General features: G+C 41.6%; 1 protein-coding gene across 1 annotated transcript in view; it reads left to right on the forward strand.

The window, feature by feature from the left end:
* The window catches only part of fras1 (Fraser extracellular matrix complex subunit 1), a 562738-nt gene that overhangs the window by 171034 nt on the left and 369881 nt on the right, over positions 1-21823 (forward strand). The window contains exon 3 of the mRNA XM_078543632.1: positions 19006-19113. Coding sequence (XP_078399758.1) covers positions 19006-19113 — 108 coding nt within the window. The remainder of the gene's footprint in view (positions 1-19005; positions 19114-21823) is intronic.

The following is a 21823-nucleotide window of genomic DNA, read 5'->3' on the forward strand; positions in this document are numbered from 1 at the left end:
CGATTCCTTCCTCCACCCTTACTTCTTCCTCCACCCTTATTTCCTCCCTTCTCCGTATTCGTTCCTTCCCCAGACTCCCTTCCCTCCCTGCATTGCTCCCCACTTCTTGACTCCCCCCACCCCCACACTCCTGCCTCCCTCTGGACTCTCCCCCCCCCCCCACTCCAAACTCCTTCCCTTACACCTTCCACCCCCCCTTACACTTACCTGCCCAGTTGCCATCCTCCCCCCATTACCCCACCGTCCCCCCATACTCTCTCCCCCCTCTCAACCTCACTCCCCCGACAACTTCATTCCCCCATCTCACCTCCCCCTGACACCTTCATTCCCCTCTCCCAACCTTACCCGCCCGCCCACCCCCACTGACACCTCTTCCTCCCACAGTCGATGCTAGACCTTCCTCTCCTGCCCCTTTGAGCATCACCTGTTGTGAGCATCAACTGTGACTTTCCAACTTCCGTGCGCTGCTTTGCAGCAGAGCCATGTCCATGAGAGTCCACCCAGCATGCCATGGATGTTGCCCCAGTGTGCCGTTGCTTTCGGCCTTCAGCATCTCCTGCTCCTTGGATGTCTGTGATATGAGCAAGGCCTTGGCAGTAAGTCCTGACTTCTGCATGTCACAGCTGTCAAGACGTGTTCTGCACAGGCGTGTTTTTCCGCCGACATGGGCGGATGATCCAGCGGGGTGGGGGGGGGGGGAGAATGAGTCCAGCTGGCTGGCCTTATAAAGATATGCTGATGTATTACAATGAGGTTCCTGACGTCAGATGGCAGGAAATGTGGCCTGCCATCGGTGGGTTGAGCGGACAATCACAAACTGGTTTCACAACGTCGTGAAACCGATTTTTGGCTTCTCGCCATATTGTCCACTCACGCCACTGATCACGCCCGATGCCAGTGGGCACGTACGATTCCGCCCTTCGTGTATGGTGTTATTCCATGGTCTTTGAAGAATGGGACTCTCAGCCAGTTTTCACACTGTCTTGACACCTCTTGGATATGGATTCAAATCCAAAGCAAACTCATGTGATGATTTTTCAGCTACTTCACATTGCAGCCTGAGTCTTGGGGGAGCACATTAATTGAGATGCTGTCCCACATTTAGCTTTATAATGTGAAGCCCGGGCTGCATGTCATCTGGCAGCATGGTGGGAGCTCAACATTCTGTGCACTATCATGGTTGATCATGACATTTGACTAATGCGCATGATGAAATAATGATGTTATGCGTTACCACCAAACCAATCATAGTAAGACACGTGGCAAGCCAGAATCCTAGTGGAAAAATGGGCTTGTTCATGGCTGGTCTAAAAAGATCCTGGCAGGTTAATGTTGGAGTGGCTATCAACAGCTGAGCAACAATGTAACAGTGGCTTCAAAGCTAATTGAGTTTTGGACAGTCTAAACCCAGGTTTTAGTAGACGTAAGGCCACAGAATGGAGAGGCCGTGGGATGACTAACGTGGGAAATTAAAATGAATTTAAGGTACATTGTGAAGGTAGACTAGAGGGAATTTTAGTCTGCAATCATGTAGATTATATCTGATCTTGGCCGAAGCTGCTGAGTATAATGGATGCTGAAAATTCTAGATTCTAGATTAATGCCTGAACCGTGTCATATCACATGGATACTCAGACACATAACCACGGGCTGGGCTGACAAGGAGTAAGGGGGTAATTTTTTTAACTAAACCGCCCAGGGGGGATTTGACATAATCAGATTGAGCAGCCATTTTAAACCCTGTCTAATTTTGCTTTCCACTGACTTTTTAACCCGACCATTCAAATGAGCCCAACTGTGGGATTTAGACTGGCACTGAGATTCTCTCACCTACTCCATGGGCAAGCAAGGCTTTTGCTCTAATATAAAGACAGAAAATGCTGGAAATGCTCAGCAGGTCTGTCAGTGTCTGTGGAGAGAGAAACCGAGTTAATTTTTCAGGTCTCTGACCTGTCACCAGAACTAGGGCTTCTGCTCTATTGCAGTTGTGGGAGCAGGACCCACGGAATTTCAGGCCCAATGTACCAGTTTTTTAAAACCTCAAATTCCATTGGCCTTTGTTATAACTTTACATACCTACACGTGGACTTTCAGGAAATTATATATGTATGTAATATTTGTTCTAATTTAATTGTATAATCACCTGATGATATACCATGCTTAGAATTGTGAGTTAAAATATGCATCGTTTGTGTGCCTGGAATTCTAAACCACCATAATTTGGAATAAATTCTACAAATGAATATAAGGCTTTGGTAGGTCATTTGTAAGGCCGGGATTCTTTAGTGCAAGTTCAGGCATTGCTGATTTGCTTTTGTTTCCATTATTTGTTAGGAATCTTACAGATCAAATCCAGAATATTCAATTATCTTCTGGGGTATATTTTGCAAGTGGAAATTTATGGACATAAAATTGAGGAGGGCATCTGAATTTCTAATCCTTGCTCTTCTTGCACAAATTTTGGAGGAAATCCCTGTCAGATAAGCAGTCCGATAGTTTAGCCATAGTGGAGGAGTCGAGAGATAGTGGTGAGATAGAGCTGGATGTTCAGGCGTACATGTGAAATGAGTGCTGTGCTTTTGGATGATGTTGTTGAGGGGCAGCATGTAGATCAGAATTAGGAAGGGGCCAAGGGTAGATTTTTTTGGAAGACGCCAGAGGTAACGGTGCAGAAGTAGGAAGAGAAGACATCATAAGTAATTCAATGGCTATGATTAGATAGATAAGAATGGAAACAAGTGAGAGCCGTCCAACCTCTCCAGATTGTGTGGTCAATATGTCAAAGGCTATAGACAAGTCAAGAAGGATGAGGAGGGATAGTTTAGCTTTGTCACAGTAACATAGGATGTCATTTGTGACTTCAATAAGAGCTGTTTCGGTACTGTTGCAGGGACAGAAACCTGATTGGAGGGATTCAAACATGGAGCTAGAGGAAAGATGAGCACGGATTTGGGAAGCGCCAACACGTTCAAGGAATTTGCAGAGGAAAGGGAGTTTGGAGATGGGGCAGTAGGTTGCAAGGACGGTGGAGTCAAGGAGTGTTTCTTTTAGGAGAGGGGTGATGATGGCAGATTTAAAGGAGAGAGGGCCAAAACCTGAAGGGAGAGAACCATTAACAATATCAGCTAACATGAGCGCCAAGAGATCTATTATTATTCCAAGTACATTGAAGTGCATGTTTTCCACCCTGCCAGTGCTGGATTTAAAGGTCCCATGAAGGCAGTATTTAGATTTGCAGTGATCGCATTCTTCTGAAAACCGATTTTCTGACTAAATCATGCAAAGGGGCGATCGAGAGCAGGCACAAAAGCGACTGCCGCCCACGATTGGGCCCCAACCGTGATTGGGTGTTGTGTTGCAGGGTGGTAATTAAATTGAGCGAGTTCCATGTAAGTGATGGTTGTGTAGTTCATGAACATTACGGGCACAATATTGCGCTCATCGGACGAGCGCCCCGACGTCATCGTGCACTCGCGTGACATTTTGGTCAATGGGCGCGTGTGGGAGTCGGCAGTGCGCCCGCCGACAATTAACAGGCCTATTAAGGCCACTAAAGGACCAATTGACTGAAATTTTTCTGTGCCCCAGAACTAGCTGTGCCTCTAGCCAAGCTATTAGTTGAGCTATGAAAGGGGCACCTACCTGACAGGACAACTTGCCCCAGAATGTCCAGTTCCCAAAAAGCAGGACCAATCCATTCCAGCGAATAACTGCCACATCAACCAACTCTCATCAGCAAAATGGTGGAAGGTGTCATCAGCAGTACTATCAAGCTGCACTTAGTAGTAAATTGCTCACCAATGCTCAGTTTGGGTTTTGCCAGGGCCACTCATCTCCAGATCTCATTTCAGCCTTTATCCAAACAGGAATTTCAGTGATGAAGTGAGAGTGACTGCTCTTGACATCAGGGCAATTTGACTTGAGTTCATGGAGTTCAAATAAAATTGAAGTCAGAGGAAAATTCTCATATCTAGTGCAAAAGAATATAATCATGGTTGTTGCAGCCCAATCATCTCAGCCCCCACGACATCACTGCAGGAGTTTCTCAGGGCAGTGTCCTAGGCTCAACCATCGTCAGCTGCTGCATTAATTATCTTCCTGCCATAAATGGGGATGTTCACTGATGATTGCACCGTGTTCAGTTCCATTTACAACTCCTCAGATAATGAAGCCCTCCATGCCTGCATACAGAAAGACTTAGATAACATTCAAGCTTAGGCTGATGAGCAGTAAGTAACAGTTGCTCCAGACAAATGCCAGGCAATGAGTACCTCCAACAAGAGAGCATCTAACCATCTCCCATTTACACTCATTGGCATTACCATCATTGGATCCCTCCATCATTAACATCTGGGAGTCACCATTGACCATAAATTTAACTGGACCAGCCATATGAATACTGTGGCTACAAGAGCAGGTCAGAGCCTAACTCACCCCCTGATTCCCCAAAGCCTCAAAAAGGCCCAAATCAGGAGTGTGATGAAATGCTCTCCATTTGCCTGGATGAGTGCAGCTCCAGAAACCCTCAACAAGGTCAACATCCTCCAGGACAAAACAGACAGTTCTATTAGCACCCAATCCACCACTTTAATAATTCATTCCCTCCACCACCAGCGCACAGTGGTCGCAGTTTGTACCATCTACATGATGCACTGCAGCAACTTGCCAGGGTTTCTTCCAAGCACCTACCAAAACTGTGACCTCCACCCCCTAGATGGACAAGGGCAGCACCATCACCTATGAGATCCCTTCCAAGCTACACATCATCCTGACTTGGAACTATATCGCCGTTCCTTCATTATTGTTGTGTCAAAATTTGGACTTCTCTCCCGAACAGCACAGTGAATGTTTTGTTCACCACATGGACTATAACAGCTCAAGAAGGTACCTCACCACCACTGTCTCAAGACCAGTTAAGAATGGGTAATAAATGCTGGCTGTGCCAGTAATGTCCTTATCCTATGGAAAAAAATCCCACCTGGAGCACCAACCTTTTGCTGGAGACCATTTCCTAGGGTACCTAGGCAACCTGCTGTTGTCCAATTTTAATGGCCAAGCAGCCACTCACATTTGACTTGCTGTTTTTTTTGGTTCAGAAGCAGTATCCTAATACAGTTTGGCTGTCAAAATTGACCAAGCCTCCCTCCTACCATTCCTGAATGGACCAGATGCTTGCTTTGCTGTGTTCCTACCCTGGACTTAAAATCATGCTGGGTTACACGTTGTCTCGCTGTCATTGCTGCAAGCAGGTATCTGAACCTTATTTTCAAAATTGACTTGAAGTGCACCTTTATTAGATTTCTCTCCACCTGTGGTGTTATTATGATGTTTAATGTTTGGGATGGATCCCTGTAAATCCCCCATTTGCTAAAACAGACCTTTAGCAATTGGCTACCACCTGAACTAGGGGTTAGCATTGCCAGCCAGAAGATAAATTATTAAAGCATAAATAGTTAAAACGTAGTGCTCATTGGGCAACAGTTATGTGCATATGTTTTTGTAGTTTATTAGTCAATCTCAACTAATAATTAAACTTTCTAGTGATTTTACTTGGTTTCCCTGTGTAAGACTAATGTTGATCTCTGTCCCTGTGGTTGGTTCAGATTCTTTCATTCACGGTTATTGTTGATGTATAAAACTTTTCACAGAATCTTCCCTTTTTTCCCTTTAGCAGTTTCAGTAAAATTTATCGCATTATAGCTGCTTTTTCAGTAGGACAAAATTTGCTGCTTGTTGAGAATGCATGAAGGAAAATTTCACTGATTATTATGCATGATAACAGCAGACAGAAATCTGTGGCATTGCCACTGTCTGAGATTTCTAAATACCAGCATTATATTAATGAAAGCGCTAAAATTAGCAAAAGCAGCAGCTGCAATTAATGTCTTGCCTAGAATGTATGATAATAAATATTTGATAATAAGTGATAAAATTTAAATCATCTTTACTGTTGTCTTTCAAGCAAGTCTCTTTTCCAGGATGGCAATGGCTCCCTGCATGTAGCTCTTATGAACTGTTTCAATATTTAATGTCCAGGGGTTCTTATCGAAGTTTGTGTGTAAAACCTTGAAAGGTCGTACTTCAAATCTACTGAAAGGTTGCTTGATATTAAAATGCATTTTGCACTTCTGTAAATCTTCGCTTCTGCAATCTCTAGAATGAGCTCTGATTATGTATGGTATGGTTACACATGAAATATATTTGTGTAATCTCTGCCCGGTTTCTCATAAGTGACTCTGATGCTTTCAGTACAAATTGAACATCTAAACTAGCCACTGTATTCAAAGGCAGGGCTGTAAGGCAAATACGTCGGCATCGTGAAATATGATTTAAAATTTGATCACTTAGTTTTCCTAAAGGCTGAGTTTCTGTGTTTGGTCAGCAGGTATTTGCTACTCACTGAGAACTATTCCAATACTCACGAGCCTTCAGGCCAAACTGCAGAGAAATCCATAGGAATGGGTTGACTGTTTGCCCGACATGTGGTGGAGTTTCTCTTTTTGGCTCAGTGGTACTGTGATTTTGAGTGGAGACCACTACGCTAGCCTGTCCCTGGTTGACACCTTGGACCATGCTACTTTCAATAATTTCCATAGCCTTTTGGCAGAATTCGCTCCGCATCAAGGCGGCCCACTCGGCAGTTTGGTAAATTGGTACTACTGGATTGTGCCCAAATGCCTCTGGAGCAGCTGAACAGAAGGGAGGAAATTGTAGTTGAAACATCCTGAATATCCTGGAATGCGATGGGTGTTGTGAGGAGTGTATATTTTAAATCCTCCTTTGTCCTCCATAGCAACAATGGATCCTTTGAACAGACTGTCATTCCTAGTGTCAGTATCACCACGATGTTAAGACAGAAAATGTGATGTTTGACATCAAATCTCATTAATTGGTTCCCCCGCGATGGCCTCCTTGATGCGGAGTGAATTCTGTCAAAAGCCCATGCAAATTATTGAAAGTAGGAAGACCCCAGGTATTAGCTAGGGACAGGCTAGGGTGAAGGCCTTCACCCAAGGCTGTAGCACGAATCTGCTAAAAACAGAAAACCTGCTGCACAGCAGGCAAACAGTAAATCTATTCCTATAGATTTCTCATCAGTTTTGGCCCGAAAATTCTTGACCATTGGAATCAGTTTCCGTGAGTGAAAAACGCCTAATGACCTAACATGGAAGCTGTGCCTTTCAGGAAACAAATTAAATATTGGGAAGACTAAAGCCATTGTCTTTGGTCTCTGTTCCCTAGCTATTGACTTTATCCATCTACCTGGAAACATCTGAGTCTCAACCAGACTATTTATGACCTTAGTGTCATATTTTACCCTGATTTGAGCTTCTGACCATATACCTGCACCTATTTCCATCGCGATAGCAGCTCCCAACTTCACCCTGCCTCTGTTTATGTGCTGCTGAAACCCTCATTCATGCCTTTGTACCTCTGGACTTGATTATTCCAATGCACTCCTGGCTGCCCTCCCACATTCTAATCTCCATAAACTTGAGGCCATCCAAACCTCTGCTGCTCATGCTCTCGCTAAGTGCCGTTCATTCACCATTCCTGTGTTCGCTGACCCATATTGCCTCCCTGTCAAGAAACGCCTCAATTTTAAAATTCTCATTGTTGTTTTCAAATCCCTCCATAGGTTCAGCACTCCCTATCTCTATAATCTCCTTAAACGCCACAGCCCTGAGCTTATCTAGTTCTGGCCTCTTGAGCATCCCTGATTTTAATTACTCTATGATCGGTGGCTGTGCCTTCAGCTGCCTCGGCCCTAAGCTTTGAAATTTGCTACCTAAACCTATCCAGCTCTCTGTAGTTCTCTTTCATCACTTAAGGCACTCTTTAAAACCTCCCTCTTCAATCAAGCTTTTGACCATCTGCCCTAATATCGTCTTATGTGGCTCAGTGTGTAATTTTACTTTATAACATTCCTGTGAAGTGCCTTGGGACGTTTTATAGTTAAGGGTGCTATATATGTATAAGTTGTTGTTAACATAATTTGAATTTTTGTGAGATTTGGTTCACTGTCTAATTTTTTGTTAACTGTTGAAATGACTTGGCTGAGTTGGAGAACACGATAGTTGGAGAATTGCTTAGAAAAGCCTTCTGTCTATTCTGTAGGTCGATACTTCAATGTATCAGACCATTAAGTGTCAACCAATAGCACTATCACAAAATGAACCTCATGATCTGAAAGTGTTTGTCATGACATGAAATTAGTAATAATAGGTTACAATATGCTTCACCTCTAAGCTATCCTTCTAAATAATCTGTGTGCATGCAGTCTTTATGGCTAATGTTGTCAGAAATGAGACACCAGTGGATTCATGAGGCTGTGATGGATCACCTTTTGATGTTTCAGGAGCATGAGGAGCAGTATCTACAATTGATGACTAACCAAACATCTCGCCAATTAAAATTTATTTACCATAAAATGTGTTTTTAATCATTTTAATTCACATGTCATTAATTTATGAAGAAAACACAAGTTTTTTTGCTAGCCGTTGACTAGGATTGAACTAGTATGTGCCAATATATTACTGCAACATCCAAGAAGCAGAGACGCAGGTAGTGCATATTGCTTCTTTAATAATATCCAAATTAATCATTGTTGATGGATCGAAACAGAAGATATCCTGGCTTTGAGCACAGTCAACAACCTGATAAATCTTCTTTGAAACAATTTTTTATTTGAGGTGGTGAGGGGGTAGGAGTAAAGCATGAGGCAGATAATGCAAGACCACATTGTCCTGAGAAAACCAGGACTGCTGAGAGTAGTTCTTACAAAGCAGTAGTTTGGTGTGAAGCCAAGTTTAAATCAAATAGATTGCTATTGTATAATGTCTCAGAATAGAGGGCATTTATTTTAGGTGGAAAGGCAGAAAGTAACAGAAAACTAATGCAATACTAATGTGTTATCATTGGTTAGATCACAAAAATTAGCCTATCTGCTGTCTGTTTTGCAAACTGAATGCTGTTAACATCAGCTTAATTTGTTCTGTTCAAATCTCATGTAACCTCTAAAATATTCAAAACTTAATTAACTTTCTCACTTGGTTAAGGGAAAACTAGAAAATCCAGGTTCTAATTGCAGTTTAAAAAAATGGTGCATAGTCTAACTTGTAATTCTATATAGTTGAAGAGTGGAAAATGTTTTATGGTACTAATTGCAAAGGTAATTTCAGACATAGGAATATTTCCTTGTTTATAGTGAGGTTGGGAGGTTTGTAATCTGTGGATTAACTTTCAATAGTAGAGTTGCATTTTTCGGTCATCGTTAGGGGATAATGCCACCATACGGTGTTATCAAGGTGTGCGTTGCTTTAATTTGTTCAAAACTATTTGATGATGTTGCATTCAGATTACATAGTTCCAAATAAATCTGGACTTCAGAAAAGAAGCTGCCTGATATAGGTGCAGTTTTGTAAAAGAGATAATTGATGTTAATCCATCAATTATGTTGTTCCATAAATATACTGTTGAGGCCTGTTGCAATGAGCGCCACAGTTACTGTATATACTGTATGTATTTTCAGCCTGAGATTAGGCTACATTTTATAGCATGTCATTTGAAGTTTGTAATCACTTTGATATAAGGATATGTGACAAGTCTTTTTATGTAGCTCCTTTTGATTTATCAGGCTATTTTTACCAAACATTTTTTTGGTTAAACTCTCTCTGTTTTGCGGCGTAGAGCTTTTGTACATATTAAAGGGGGAGTCTCAACATCAAAGATCAGTTGCAAAAGAATTTTAATTGCTTCACATCATTGATGGGATGGGCTTTATTTTTGTTTCTCTGAATACTTTAGTTTAATAGATTTATCACTGGTAAGCCTGATGAAAGTAATGGTACCACAGCTAGTTGCATTTCCCCAAGTCTACGTCCTCAGTGCACCCCTCTACAGTAGTGAGACATGAATAACATACGTCGGGCAGAGGAAAATGCTGAATAGTTTCCACCCTCGCTGTCTCAGACATATCCTCGGCGTCTCTTGGCAGTGCAAGGTCACCAACTCAGATCTTGAAACATGCAAATGTCACATGACCAATTAACAGAGCCCTGGAGAGAAGGAGAAGTGCAACCTCGTGTAGAGTTACTGAGATGTACATAGAGCAGTAAATAAACAATAATGGTTTATGAACTATAGTCTGGAGTAACATTCTTAGGGAAAAAGTCAAACTCTAAAGAACCCCATCTAGACCGCAAATGCAGGATGAAACAATTACTAAGCAAACAATGTCTGTTTTGGCTTGGCCATGTTCAATGATTGGGTGATGGCCATGTATTCAAAGACCTTCTGTACAGTGAACTGCCCACTGGGTCACGACCTCCTGGGTGTCCATTCCTCCATCACAAGGACACCTGGAATTGAGATATTAAGATAGCAGACATTGATACACACAACTGAGAAACAGTCTGGAGGCCGGCTGCCTGGAGGGGCATTGGAAGAGGTGAAGAGAAACTGGCCAAGAAGAGGACCCAGAGAAAACAGAGTTTGGCAAATTGTGCACCTTAGTCCACTGCCTTCATCTGCAGCAAATGCGGCAGAGACTACTGTGGGGGTCCTAAGCCACATCAGGTGATGTTTAATACAGAGTCGATCACCATGGTGTACACTAATGCTTCATGAGGTGGAAGACGGCTGAATACTAAATGGGCTTCCATACGTATTTGTTCTGAATCCCCACTGTTTGTATTATTTATAAATGACATGGAGAGAATATTTCTTGGAGATTACAATTTGTTGATGACAAAGCTCATGGCAGCTGATAAGTACAAGGGAGATCAATAACATTCAAAGCAGTTTGAATGTATTAAGCAAATTGACTCAGGATGGGAAAATATAAGATTATGCACATTGGAACAGAACGAAAGCTGAAATGTGTATACAAGTTGATTCTGTTTAGAGATGAAGGGCTGGATTTTACAGGGCGTGCTGGTCCCTGCACTCCACCACCCCCCCAGCTAAAAAGTTGTTGGTGAGCTCACCCAGGAGAAGAGTGGCTGGCCCACTGTAATTTAATGGTCATTTGGTCATTACTAGGCTGGAGGTGGGACTTCTGACCCTCAGGGACACGAAATCCCACCTCCGGGAGCTGCCTGCTAACCTGTGGTGCAACTTTTAGTGATTGGTATATTTATCCTCTGAGATCCCTTTGATCCCTTACCCTACCTAGACTCACAACTTCCAAATAATAAGTGAGAACACTGTTTTTCTTACCAAAATGGTACTACTACACTTTTATTTGTGTTGAACTTCATTTGTCCATTCTGCAAGTTTATTAATGCCCTCCTGTAATTCGTTACAACCCTCCTCAGTATTGCCTATTCTCTCCAATTTGGTGTCACCCACAAATTTAGAAATTGTGTTTTTGATTCCAAAGTCCAAACTACTAATTTAAATTGTGAACAGCAGTGATCCCAGCACTGATCCTTGTGGGACCACACTTCCTGCTATCTGCCACTCTCCATAACTATCCTTTAATCCTACTCTTTGCTTTCTGTCTTGAAGCCAACTAGCAATCCATTTTGTCACTTGTCCCCTGACTCCACATTCTCTGACCTTATTGATGAGTCTATTATGGGGCACCTTATCAAAGGCCTTTTGAAAATCCAGATAAATTACATCCAATGCATTACCATTGTCTACTCTATCTCTCACCTCCTCAAAAAATTTGGTAAGGTTGGTCAAGCAAGATTTTCCCTTTTGAAATCCATGTTGACTATTCATTATTATAAACAAAAATAAAAATACCTGGAAAAACTCAGCAGGTCTGACAGCATCTGTGGAGAGGAACACAGTTAACGTTTTGAGTCCGTATGATTCTGCAACAGAACTAAGGAAAAATAGAAAAGAGGTGAAATATAAGCTGGTTAGGGGGGGCGGGGTGGGACAGTTAGAGCTGGACAGAGGGCCAGTGATAGGTGGGGATAACCAAAAGATGTCATAGACAAAAGGACAAAGAGGTTTTGAAGGTGGTAATATTATCTATGGAATGTGCTAATAGGTGACATTAAGGGTAGAAAGCAGGACGAGCAAGGTACAGATAGCCCTAGTGGGGGTGGGGTGGGGGAAGGGATCGAAATAGGCTCAAAGATAGAGATAAAACAATGGACCTATCTGTACCTTGCTCGTCCTGCTTTCTACCCTTAATGTCACCTATTAGTACATTCCTTAGGTAATATCACCACCTTCAACACCTCTTTGTCCTTTTGTCTATGACATCTTCTGGCTATCTCCACCTATCACTGGCCCTCTATCCAGCTCTACCTGTCTTACACCCCCTTAAACCAGCTTATATTTCACCTCTTTTCTACTTTTCCTTCGTTCTGTTGAAGAGTCATACGGACTCAAAACTGTGTTAACTGTGCTCCTCTCCGCAGATGCTGCCAGACCTGCTGAGTTTTTCCAGGTATTTTTATTTTTGTTTTGGATTTCCAGCATCCGCAGCTTTTTACTTTTATCTATTCATTATTATATGTCCTTTTAAATTTATTAGAGGCAATTCAGGAGATCATAAAGATAATTCTTTAAGAACCTACGTTATGTAGTGACTCATAGGATTTTACTTGTCCTCTTCGGGAAAAATAAATTGAAAGAAAAGTTTCCCCAAAACCCCGAGTCTGCAAAGTTTTATGACAATCACCCTTTATTTTAGTGAGGCCTTAAAGAGCAACGTTTACTGTGGTAAACTTTCTAATTCTCATTTCAAAACGGGCCGAAGATTGTGAGTTGTAGTAATAGTGCATAAAAAGCTCTTCTGTGTTTTCAGAAAGCTATGTTCCTAAATCCTTACAAAAATAACCACAATATACTAGAACAAATTAACCTAGCAAGCAATTGCTAGCAATGTGAGTTTGAGATTTCCACTTTGCAGTTCTCATTATCTGTGAGACTGTTTTTGAGGCAAGTACTGCATTAAGTTTGAAAAATATCCAAGGGACAGTACAAAACAATTTGTTTCTAAAAGAAGCTGTCCATTTCTATGAAGTATATTACATGAACCTATTGATTCAGATTACATGACAACGAGACATGTCTATTACCTTAATCAGTTAAGTCCTTAATTTTAATCGATTTTAAAGGAACAAAGTAAATATTTGCCAACAGTATATCTCCTGATTCCATCTGGTCTTCATAAGTTTCTTCATACTGGAGGTGACATGCTTCCTAATGCTGAAATATAACTTCACTGTCAACTGTTAACCCTCAGTAAAACAAAACAAAAATTCGGCTGTTTGGGGAAGTTTTTCCCAAGTTGGGTTTGGGGATTCGGGAAATTTCCTGTGCACCCGGCTCAGGAGCGAAAATTTGGGCCTACATGCCTGTCTTTAAATAAAGGGTAACAAAGGACAATAACAGGTAACAATAAGAGTGAGAAACTTAAGGTAATTAATATCAGCAGAGACAAACCCCCAGGTTTACATCCAAGGGTTTTAAAAAATTCATTCATGGCATACTGCCCTTGTTCAGAGCACATTTAAGAGTCAACCACATTGCTGTAGGTCTGGAGTCACATGTAGGCCAGGTAAGGACATTAGTGAACAATCAATAACATCTATGGTCATCTTTAGACTTTTAATTGAATTCAAATTCCACCATCTGCCATGGTGGGATTTGAACCCTGTCCCCAGAGTATTACCCTGGGTCTTGGGATTACTAGTCCAGTAACAATACCACTACACCATCACCTCCCCACAGTGGTGCAGAGATAGTGGATGCACTGGTGATGACTTCCTAAAATTCCCTTGATCCTTGAACAGTCCCAGCTGACTGGAAGTTAGAAAATGTACCTCAAGAAAGGAGGGAGAGAGAAAACCAGGAACTGTAGGTCAGTTAGCCTGGCATCAGCTGTCAGGAAAATACTTTAATCTATTATTAAGAAAGTCTTAACAGTGCTCTTAGAAAATCATAGTTTGATCAAACAGAGTGAACCTTATTTTACAAAAGGGAAAACCTGTTTAGACAAGTTTATTTGAGTTTTTTGATGATGTAACTAGTAGGGTAGATAAGGCAGAACTAATAGATGTAGATTTCCAAAAGGCATACGATAAGGTGCCACACGAAAGGTTAATACTAAATAAAGGCTCATGGAGTTGGGGGTAATATATTTGCATGGAAAGAGGATTGATTAATGGACAGGAAGCAGAGAGTAGGGACAAAATGGCTATTTTCACATTCCCAGTCTGTAACTAGTAGAGTGCCATAAGGGACCCGTGCTAGGGCCTCAGCTGTTTACAATTTATTTTAATAACTTAGATGAAGAGACAGAGACTAATGTATCTAAAGTTTACTAACGATGCCAAGCTAGGTGGGAATGCAAGCTATGAGGAAAACACAAGGAGGCTTCAAAGAGATATGGACAGGTTAGGTGAGTGGGCAACAAGGTGGCATGTGAAGTATAATGTGGGAGTTACTCACTTTGGTAGTAAGAATAAAATTTTTTTTTAAAGTTATTAAACTTGTAAATGTTGATTTTCAGAGGGTCGTGGGTGTACTCGTACAAGGAACACAGAAAGCTAGTATAGAGGTAACAGCAAGCAATTAGGAAGGCAAATGGCATGTTGGCCTTTACTGCAGGGGATTGGAGTATAAGAAGGAGGAAGGCATGTCACAATTGTATAGAGCTTTAATGAGACTGCACCCAGGAATACTGTGTGCAGTTTTGGTCTCCATATGTAAAGAAAGGTATACTTGCATTGAAGGCAATATAGCAAAAGTTTATTAGATTGGTTGAAATTGGATGAGAGGGTTGCCCTCCGATGACAGGTTGTGTAAATTGGGCCTGTGTACTGTGGAGTTTAGAAGAATGAGAGGTAATCTCAGTGAAGCATACATGATTCCGAAGGGGCTTGACTGGGTAGACACAGAGAGGTTGTTTCCCCTGGTTGGGGAATAAATGACGTGGGGGCACAGTCTCATGTTAAGGGGCTGACCATTTATGACTGAGATGAGGAGAAATTTCTTCACTAAAAGTGTTATGAATCTTTGATATTGTCTATCCCAGAGGGTTGGGGATGCGCCACCATTATGAGGTTGAGACAGACAGTTTAGTCTCTCAGGGCATCAAGGGATATGGGCAACAGGTGGGAAAGTGGAGTTGAGGCCAAAGATCAGCCGTGATCATATTGAATGGTGGAGCAGGCTCGAGGGGCCGTATGGTCTATTTATATTTCTGTCTCTTATGTTCTTATGCTCAAAATGAGTACCTTTGGTGATGCAAAGTTTAATTTTTAAAGATTAATAAAAGAATTGTAAATGCTGGAAATCTGGCTTAAAAAGAAACTTCTTGTAATAAAACAGTCAAGCATGCAAAAGAGAAAATTGGTTCAGTTATTGGTTCAGGTGAAAATTTTCAACGGATTTTTAAAATTTGCATACATTACCCCCCTGAATTTCTTAAAAGTTTTCAGTGTCATAATTATTAATCCTTTTGTGACTTGATAAAGAATCAGCACACTAACTTACAGTTACTTGCACAGCTGTTGACAGTGCGAAGATATTACCTATTAAATGAGTAAATACTTCAAGAAATTGATATTATACATTATTTAAAAAAGCACCCTGGACAGAATTCAAGTCAGTAATCAAGTTTCTAACTTCAGATGAGACTTATGTGCCACTCTTCGTATATGCCGTTCAAAATCAGTGATGACAGTTCTGTCTTGCAGTCACTGCAAAGGGTAGATGTATGAGCCCATAGGTCCAGTTTTCAATGTGGCTGCCTGTTACTTTTGATAGTTGTAAACAAAACAACAACTATGGCACTTAACTGAAACACACCTCAGTCTCTTTATGAGATTTTTATGGGATGTGTACACACAGGTGAATAATTGGTGCATGTATGGATGAAAATATTTAAATTCAGGTAGGTTTTTAAGTTGTGAAATTTAATTTATTAGTATGTGAAAAGTTCTGTCTTTATTAAGGAAGAAGTGGGTACAATTCAATGTCAGGTACAATATGAACTGCATGCAACAATGTCCCTTTCAGGTTGCCTTATTTGAATTTTAACCACAATTTATCTGCTGTAAATAAATAAATAGCCTCTGACTTCATGCAGTGTGTTCTGTTGTTTGACACAGATTTTTACTTGATTAGTAATTTGCAGAATTTACTGTCAGCCTTATTACTAGCACGTATTGGAAAATTGTGCACAGCACACATCTGCTATCTTCCATCTGACTGCAAGCTCCCATCTGCATTTTGTATGGTGAACAATAGAGACTTGCTGCCTCTATCTCTCCTTCTCTCTCTATCTCTCCTCTCTCTCTTTCTCTCTCTCTACCTATCTATTTCTCTCTCTCTTGGATTCTTGTAGACTGACTTGTCTGTGAGATGTAGGGATATAGTTAGGAAAATCTGGAACCTGATCCTACACTGGCTTCCTATGGACTGTTCCCCTCTCAAAGCACATCTAAATGACAACATAACTCATATGTATACCTCTACTGCACTGCTGTGATGAGGTGACAGAGAAGTTGATCAAAGAATTCCATCAGGTTAGTCAGATGATTTGCCATTAACAAATCCATGCTGGTTCTCCTTGATAATAGTTTCCAATTAATTCCCCACCATTGATGTTGACTGGCCTGTGGTTTCCTGGTTTATCCATCTCTTGAATAATGGTGAAACATTAACAGCCATCTAGGACATATGCAGCCAATGAGGATTGAAAGCTTGTGACCAATGTCCCTCTATTTCTAACTTTGCTTCTTTCAGCAACCTAGGATGCATCTCATCTGGGCCCGGTGACTTAATTCAGTCACGCTAATCCTTTTAGTATATCTCATCTATCTATTACTATCCGGTCCACAACTTCCCTTTCCTCTTCTAGTATAATCCCACATCTTCTGTTTCCTTTGTGAAGAGAGAAGAAAGGTACTTTTTTCATATTTTATCAAAGCCCCTTGCCTCTACATTTGGATGCATGGGAGGGGAAGCCCATTAGAGACTAAATCGTATATGGTGTGGGCTTGATGGACTGAATAGTCTTTCCTCACATTGGAATTTCTTATGCTCTTATGGATTGCGCGTCTCTTAACATGTACTTTATATCAACGCATCATCGTATTTAATTCATCCCATAACCTCATAGTAGTCTAATAATTACTAAGAGTATTTTCCTTCTGCTTTTGTAAATGTTTCAGGAGGAGGAGAGCATTATACTGGCAGAGAAGTCATAGGAGTAGACCTAGACATTGTGGGATAGTGTACAACAGGTGATACAGAGTTAACAGACATTTTACATCCTTTTTAAAAAATTTCCTTTGAAGTCAACACAAATAAAATTTGGGAGAGATGTAAAATGAGCAGGACAAAGCAGCCCGCTTGATTGGCACCACATCCACAAAGGTTCACTCGCTCCACAACGGATGCACAGTAACAGCAGTGTGTATCATCTACAAGATGCACAGTATTTATATGGCTAGTCCAGTTCAGTTTCTGGTCAATGGTAACCCCCAGGATGTTGCAAGTGAGAGATTGGGAAGTGTTGATGTCCAATGAGACCTGGTTATTCTTGTTCATAACTCACTGAAAGCTAACATGCAGATGCAGGAAGCAATTAGGAAGGCAAATGGCATGTTGGCTTTTATTGCAAGAGGATTTGAGTACAGGAGTAAAGAGGTCTTGCTGCAATTAAGGCCCGCCCAGTGTGACGTGCACCCAGAAGCGCTGTGCATTCCCTGTGCGGGCAGGGGGTGGGGTTCCCTGAGTCAGGAGTGCGCTCAAAAGTACAGAAATCTCCCCGAGGGACCTCTGTGCCTCTGGGAGATAAGCTTTAAGTTTGAAAAATTGTAATATTAAAAAAAATTTAAGACATGTCGCTTCACGTGACAGTGTCACATGAGCTGGGACATGTCAATGAACTTTAATGAAAAACATTTAATTTAGAAACCCTTCATGAAACCTCATCCCGTCCGTGGATGAGGTTTCATGAAAAATGCGAAGGCCGCCTGGGCTCTTCGCTTGCCCACCAACCTTAAGGTTGGACATGCAGCTTTCTCAATAGGTTTAATTAGTTAATTAATGGCCTTAACAGGCCTTTGACAGTTCGGTGGGTGCGCAGCTGAATCGGCTGCATGCCCGCCGAACTGAAAATCTAAATGATGCGTGGTTACATCGGGACGCACGCCTGACCTCACCCCGCGTCATTTTACGCCTTGGCCATTGGGCCCCTGCTCGCCGAGTCGAAAATTCTCCCCATGGTCTCAAAATCACAGCTTGTGATTGTTTTCTGTATAACTACATTTGCATTATTTATAGCTACTGCCATTTTCTGTGCAGTTGGTTTCTATAATCAGTCCATCAAACGCCCCAAAACTTTTGATATGCTTTATCCTGTAGATTTACATCATCTAGATTATAGTCTGGATGTTCATTCTCCTTCCCTAGTCTCACCAAATGTAATTTTCTTTCACACCAATTTCCCAATCTCTTAAATCATTTTGGTCCCTGATCAATCTACTCCTGATTATTTTCAATCCCTCCCACCCTTCTGTTTTTCTTCCCAAATGGCTGCTCCTATTTGGCTTCTCACTTCCTCCTTTTAAATAGCCGTTCCTGACTCTCCCCATTTCATTCCCACAGTGTCATTTCTGGGTTCTCTCTTTTCACTCTTCCCCTCTCCATTCCCTTTTTCCATTACCCTTCTCATTCCTCCTACATCTAGTCTTGTGCTTCTACTCTTACTCTGAGTTACTGAAATGGCCATGACGATACTTTGTTGGGAATTCCTATTTCTTAAGAATTTCAGCCGACAGTCTGCAGTGGTTGGAATCACTTCAAACCATTGCAGCAGAAGGGCAGAAGTGACCTTGATGAGAGAATTTTTTGGTCCACTTTGTCCACATATGGACTGGTTCCCAAAATGCTGACTGTCTAATGTTTAGAATGTTGTACGTTTGATGAAACCTAAATCCACAAAGTAGTCAAAATGGCAGAATTCAATCTAGAAATATTGACATGTCTTGAATGTATCATCTTTTCTGCTCTTTTCTACAGAATAATACTGTTTGGAAGCCAGACTCTTGCCAAGATTGCAGCTGCCACAGTGATATTGTCATCTGCAAGGTTACCCAGTGTCAGAACCCTCAGTGTGATTTTCAGAAGGTAATTATGTAGTTATGTGTTGTTGATATCTTTTGACATGGATGATGATTAATGAGAGCCTTGTTTGAGGATGTTAGTGGGTGATGTTTTACAGGTTTATAAGATCATGCATTATATTATTTAAAATATACTTTGTACCTGAATAGTTGTGCTTCATTTACAATAATTTATGCCTTTTGAGATCTGAAAATTTACTTTCTTAAGGAAAATGGAGCAGGAGCCACTGATTTCCATTCCTAACATACCAGATTATCTGGGATTATGGTAGAGTCACTTTGTTACCATAACTTTGGGTGCCAGTGGTGTTTTAGTTACATCCTGGGAACCTGCTGGAAGAAATGGATGTGAAATGCGGCACCAGTGAACTGTTTGGGAGGCCAGCGGGGATACTGACACTGAAGCTTGACCAATTGGGCTAGTACCTGCATTTTAAGGAGAGCCCAGGTGAAGATCCAGACTTGGACCCAGGTAGGCCACACTTGCAACCTTAAGTCTAGGGTGTCCAGACCCTTGGGTGGTAGGCAGGAGGGTCCTAAAGAATTTCCTGGTTTGAGAATGCCCCCCTCCCCTTCCCCCCCAGCAAACCCCCCACTCCCACCACACACCTCACCCTCCAAACCACCAATTAATTACTCTGCCCGGTGCCATGTTTAGAGCTGAGGGGAATTTCACATGTCTCAGGCCCTATGCAAATTATTGCCCTATGTCGTCTGGAAGGAGAACTGACATTCTGACCTCAATTTAGAGCAGGATAGCAGATAAAAATCCAGGCCAAAATCTTGCCAATCATGGTTATGCACAAGGCAGAAAGTTGTGGCAATGGCAATGGTCACAGAATTATTTTTCAATTTAAACTGCTTGTTTAACATGGATAAAATAAATGCACTGTTTGTGTCGTGCCATTCAATCGCCTGCATGGAATTCCCTGTACTTAAAGAGAAAATCCATGCTGGCAAGGAACTAATATTTATTCAGCAGTGCAAAGCTGCCAAACAAGTGAACTGAAACAATGCCTTGAGGCGAAACAAGAAACAATGCGTCACTACCCACATTGACATACATGAAAAATATAGAATTGAGGTCTTTGTGTGTGGTATTGGGAATAAGGCATAGTTGGCAGGTATGCATTTTATTTTTCAAGTGAAAATGCATACCTAACAAGGGGCTGCCTGTACTTTTCCTATTTTATATCATAAGATCTCGAACAGTCGGACCGTCTTAACTCATCCATTCAAAACAATGTTGGAGGTCTTGTGGCAATGTGGGTGGTGTCCCTGTCTATGAGCCAGAAGATCCGGGTTTGAGATTCATTCAAGGACATTATGGCCACAGAAGGTGCATTCATCGTGTTGCCAAATAGGTTGATTATCAATCTGCAAACCCTTCCAGTAAGCCTATGGCAGGCAGGAAGAGCAGCGGAGTCTCCTGGCCAGCTATGCTTGATGAGGAGTGGTGCTCCTCAAGCTGTAGCTCCTGGCTTCAGGCTAGTGACCTGTTCCAGGAAAAATGAGCTACAGAAACAGATGAAGCGTAGACATAAGTGTGTGTTTCATCCGCCTCATGCGTCTCTCAACACAGGAAGCTATCCAAGTCTAAAACAACACTGATAATCCCCCATGGCTTAATCTGGTTATTTCTTAAATGATCCTGTTTTCTTTTCCTCCACTACTCTGCCTGGAGTTTATTCTAAGTGTTATTCAGTCACTGCATGAAGAACAAACTCTTGATACCAGCTATAAACCTTTACTAGTTTGAACCTGTGTACACTTGTGACCTCTCATTTTTATCTTAATGCACTATTCCAAAATACCCCTTCCATATCAGTTTCTATCTTGCATACCTCAGTAACATTTCAGAATGGTTAAAACTAGATAGTAATGCTGCACAGATTTATGTTCTGTGTACAATAATGATTTGGATATTGAACTAGACAAGAGAGGCATCCAGGTTTATAAATGAAACTACAAGAGAAGTTGTAGTAAATAATTCTAAGGACAAAACATTTTTTTGAAATTGTTGGGTGTCCCAAAGCTGTGGAAGCTATTGATTGCACCAGAGTGACATTATATGGCCCAAAGGTAAACCCTCTAATTATATGAACCTCTGAATATGCAGGTCATCTGCATTGACAGACAAAGCTTCTTTAATGTGAATTCACAGCATGCTGGGAGCTGTTGTGGTGATTTTATACTTTGTCAGTGCAGTGTTTCAGCACTACTTCAAGATCAGAGGCAGGGACATCATGGCTGCTGGATGATGAGAGATACCCGCTATTATAATTGGCTTATGGTGCCTTACTTATAAGGTCACCAGTATTGAAGAGAAACCCTATAATGAAACACACATGCAGATATGGTTAAGAATTGAGCAAACTGTTGGGGTGCCTTTTAGTATGCCCTCAGCACTGTCATGCGAATTGTGGTAGCATGTTGTGAGCTGATTGTGCTAGAAATGCCAGAGAGCCCAGTGATGACAATGCTGATGCTGAAGCTGTAGCTCAGATACAGCGACAGCAGGAACCAGATCATTTTATTTGGAAGTCTAAGCCCATCAAAGAGCTGCTACTCCTCATTAACCTCCCAATGGTCAAAACAAAATATTTGTTCCTCACAGCTAACCAGCACATCCTCATTCTTAGCCTTAAAATCGGCACATTACCTGTTCCCCAGGTAAGCACCAAGATGTCTTTACATCAAATTGTCAAGTGATT

The sequence above is a fragment of the Cetorhinus maximus genome, chromosome 1 (genome assembly GCF_964194155.1).
Source record: "Cetorhinus maximus chromosome 1, sCetMax3.hap1.1, whole genome shotgun sequence".
NCBI lineage: Eukaryota > Metazoa > Chordata > Chondrichthyes > Lamniformes > Cetorhinidae > Cetorhinus > Cetorhinus maximus.